We start from the raw sequence: 4,195 nt of genomic DNA on the forward strand, positions 1-4,195 counted from the left end.
TAGTAAATAAGAATACTTTAACTTAATTTTATCTAACTTAAAAATTTTAATATATATGAAGAAAAAGTTTAGGCCAATAAGATCGAATTTGTTTTCATGTAAACAAGACTGTATAATTTCGATTGGGATCGACTTAACTGGATTTAGCCAAATTTCGACCGAGGCCGATTTAGCCTAATACATCCAAATTTCAGTGAGAGTTGATTCGGTCGAATATGGCCAAATTTAGGCCAAGACCCACTTGGCCAAATTTCGGTCAGGGTTGACTCAACTAAATACGTCAATTAAGGTCGACTCGACTTAATACAACCAAATTTCGGTCATGACCGACTTAGCAGAATACGACCAAATTTTGTCCGGGGATGACTGGGCCAAATACAACTAAATTTAGGCCAGGGCTGATTTGGCCAAATTTTAGTTGAGGTCGCCTCATCTGAATACTACCAAATTTCGGTCACGATTGGCTCGGCCGAAACGGCAAAATTTCGTCTGAGGCCAACTTGGCCGAATATTGCTAAATTTGGTGCAGTGTCGACTCCGCCAAATTTTTGTGAGGCTGACTCGACTAAATTCGACCAAATTACGATTAGAGTCGGCTAGTCTGAATATGACAAAATTTTGTTCACGGTCAACTCAGTCGTATATGAATAAATTTTGTCATAGATCGACTCAGTCCAATACAATTAAATTTAGATCGGAGTTAACTCAACCAAATACAACTAAATTTCGTTCGATGTTGCCTTTGGCATAAGAAAAAATTTATTTGTGAGCCAAATTTCGTTTTAGGTTGACTTTGGCATAAGAAAAAATTTATTTGTGACCGTAAAGACAACATGCAGTTGAGAATAATAATGTGACCATAGGATACGTTATAGCATAAGAAAAAACCATAGGACACGTTCAACTTTTGAATCATCAACTTTCGAAGTCTTATTTCCACAATAACTTGACTCAAAGGGAACATAATTTAGATCTGGGTCCTTTAAGTTTCTGTTTCTTTGCATCTATTGACTGACTGAAAGTGATATGAAATTTAAAGAGATGTTGAAGGAAGAACTAAAGTGAAAGTCACGCTGGGTTTTGCATGATGGAGAATAATTTTGCTCTCAATCCATTACCCATCCATGTTTATTTATATATTTTTTTACATTATCGATGACTAATAATCACCTATTGTTCAAAACATGAATATGTTAGTTTCAAATCATTATGTTACTACAAAATATATTGTAAATTGATGTGGTGTTCACACAATTTTTATATACTCATCAATTTGGTATATATATATATATATATATATATATATATATATATATATATATATATATATATATATATATATATTAATAAGCATAATGAAAATAGTCCATTATATACTCATTCACATTGCAAAAATATTCAATTTTTGAAAGCTAATTAGGATTTACTCTCTTTTTTTTTCTTTTTTCTTTTCCTCAAATTCATATAAACTTTTCATTTTTTTTGTTCTCACTTTTACATACTCCAAAAAATTTTACTTTTCATTCTAATTATTCTTTATTTCTTTTTTTCATTTTCTTACTTTCTCTTTTACAAAAAAACAAAACCCCGAAAAATCATGCCTAAACCCAATTTAACAAGTTAGAGTCATGCATCATTACTAGAGTCAAAAGCTTAATTTCACAATGCTATTTAAATTAGTTTATGGGGTGTATGTAAAACGATGTAAAGTTTTTCTAGCACAAAAAAACAATCATGTAAATATATATATATATATATATATATATATATATATATATATATATATATATATATATATATATATATTATAATTATACATAAAAGTTTCTTTCAATATAAATATTAACATTTTTATCTTTTTATAAAATATTTTTCATCTTATATTAAATATAGAATTGCATTACAATATACATTATTTATCATACATTTAAATATAACTTATATACTAAAAATATTTATTCATTATAATTTTCAATTATATAAAATAAATATTTATTTGATATATATATATATATATATATAAAACCATAATTTTATAACGATTTCTTTAAATAATTTTAATTGATTAAAAATGTAAAAAATTAACACTCTTTTAATATATTTATTATTATTGGTAAAAAATTTATAATTTTTTCCCGTTTAATGTTTCTTCCTCGTTATTTCATATTTCTTATAAAAATATTAAAAAAATGCACTACAAATAATGTTTTAGAATTTATATACATTCCAGTCAGTCAACTAAAGACTTTTCTAAAATACCCAACATTTACATTTATGTTGTTCACACACGTTGAAGCACCTATAAATTGGTACCATCTCTTGCATCTTATAAACCAAACAAAACCAAACCAGAAGCTATAACACACAACAAACACCAAGCCCTAGAACCATGGAATCCCTAAACAAAGCCTCACTCCTCTTACTCCCTCTCTTGCTCCTTTCCCTGCTCAGCCATTCCCATGGTGGAGGAATAGCTGTGTACTGGGGCCAAGACGGTAGAGAAGGCACCTTAGCAGAAACTTGCAACACCAAAAACTACCAATTTGTGAACATAGCCTTTTTGTCCACTTTTGGCAATGGCCAAACCCCTCAACTCAACCTCGCTGACCACTGTAACCCCCAGAATAATGATTGCAATGGCTTGAGCAGTGACATCACAACTTGCCAAAACGGTGGAGTCAAAGTGTTCCTCTCCCTTGGAGGAGGTGCTGGAAGCTACTCCCTCAACTCAGCTGAGGAAGCCAATCAACTTGCAACCTACCTCTGGGACAATTTTCTTGGAGGACAATCTGGTAAGAAATCGTTTGAAACTATTTATCAACCATTTCACACTTATATAAGCGTAAAATGGTTATGTAAGACTCATAAACTCATTGTTTTAAGGTTTTTGATTAAAAGTGGTGTCAATGTCTTATGTGGTTGAGTTCAAGTCTCATTAGTGTTGTATCTTTCTAGTGAAATCTCCTCTGTAGACCTAAAAAGTAGTATAAGCCGAAGGTTAAAACCGACTCAGACGAGTGCAGTATGATCCTTATATCGAAAGTCTTCCTGAATGCAGTGGTTCTTGTATCGAAAGTCTTCCTAGCAAGGGTTTTAGATAAGTGTTTGAGTTGAGAATGGTGTCAATACCTTATGTGGTTGGGCTCGGGTTTCATTGGTTGTATTTATAAAATAAAAATGAAAAGTAGAGAAAGAATAGTATCAAATGAGATTAAAAAAATTTTGGGTATCAAAATACCATTGTTCTAAATTATAAGTATTAAATTTTCAGCATTTTGTTTCATTCTTGATAATGCAGGGTCAAGACCATTAGGAGAGGCAGTGTTGGATGGCATTGACTTTGACATTGAGTCTGGTGGGAGTGAACATTGGGATGAACTAGCCAGGGCACTCAATGGGTTGAGTTCACAAAGAAAGGTGTATTTGTCTGCAGCTCCACAGTGCATAATCCCTGATCAACACTTGGATTCTGCCATCCAAACTGGGCTTTTTGACTATGTGTGGGTTCAGTTCTACAACAACCCTTCTTGCAGTGGAAACGCCAACAACTTGATCAGTTCATGGAACCAGTGGATCACTGTGCCAGCCACACAAGTTTTCATGGGGCTTCCTGCAGCAGAAGAAGCTGCTCCAAGTGGTGGTTTTGTCCCTTCTGATGTGTTAATTTCTCAGGTTCTTCCTCAGATAAAACAGTCTTCAAAGTATGGTGGAGTTATGCTATGGAACAGATTCTATGATCTCCAAAAAGGTTACAGTAATAGTATTATTGGCAGTGTTAATTAGTGAATGGTCAAACACTGCTTAAATAATTAATAATCACCACTTGATGTGTTGTGAACTCAATGTACGATTATCGTAAAACTTGGCTTACAAGTCACAGATGATATACTGCTCCCAATAATAAAAAAGTTCATTCTGAAGTGTCATTTTCAACCTTTCTGACTTATAAAGATTCCTTTCTTTTGTAGAGAAATTCTTGTTGGTATTTCTATTCTACTGGTTTCCAAAGCATGTTAGATATTTTTGTGGAATTCTTTATATGAAAATTATTAAATTTTTGGCTTAGTAATTTAATTTCTATATTTAGTTATTTGATTCGTTTTAATCCTTATATTATTTTGAGTTTTAATTTTAGTTAAATAGAATAATCATTTTCGTTAAATTAACATTAACATCGTTTCAAATGTGATTATCG

At 31.8% G+C, this 4,195-nt stretch overlaps 1 protein-coding gene across 1 annotated transcript; it reads left to right on the forward strand.

The window, feature by feature from the left end:
• Positions 1-2,329: 2,329 nt before the first annotated feature.
• On the forward strand, positions 2,330-3,926 carry LOC114181611 (acidic endochitinase-like). The gene is made up of 2 exons (XM_028068112.2): positions 2,330-2,792; positions 3,299-3,926. Exons 1-2 carry the CDS (start codon positions 2,390-2,392, stop codon positions 3,781-3,783), a joined length of 888 nt encoding a protein of 295 aa, XP_027923913.2. The 5' UTR covers positions 2,330-2,389; the 3' UTR covers positions 3,784-3,926.
• The last annotated feature ends 269 nt before the right edge of the window (positions 3,927-4,195 follow it).

This window comes from Vigna unguiculata, chromosome 4 (assembly GCF_037176805.1).
Source record: "Vigna unguiculata cultivar grain cowpea cultivar isolate G323 ecotype 2 chromosome 4, ASM3717680v1, whole genome shotgun sequence".
Classification (NCBI taxonomy): domain Eukaryota; kingdom Viridiplantae; phylum Streptophyta; class Magnoliopsida; order Fabales; family Fabaceae; genus Vigna; species Vigna unguiculata.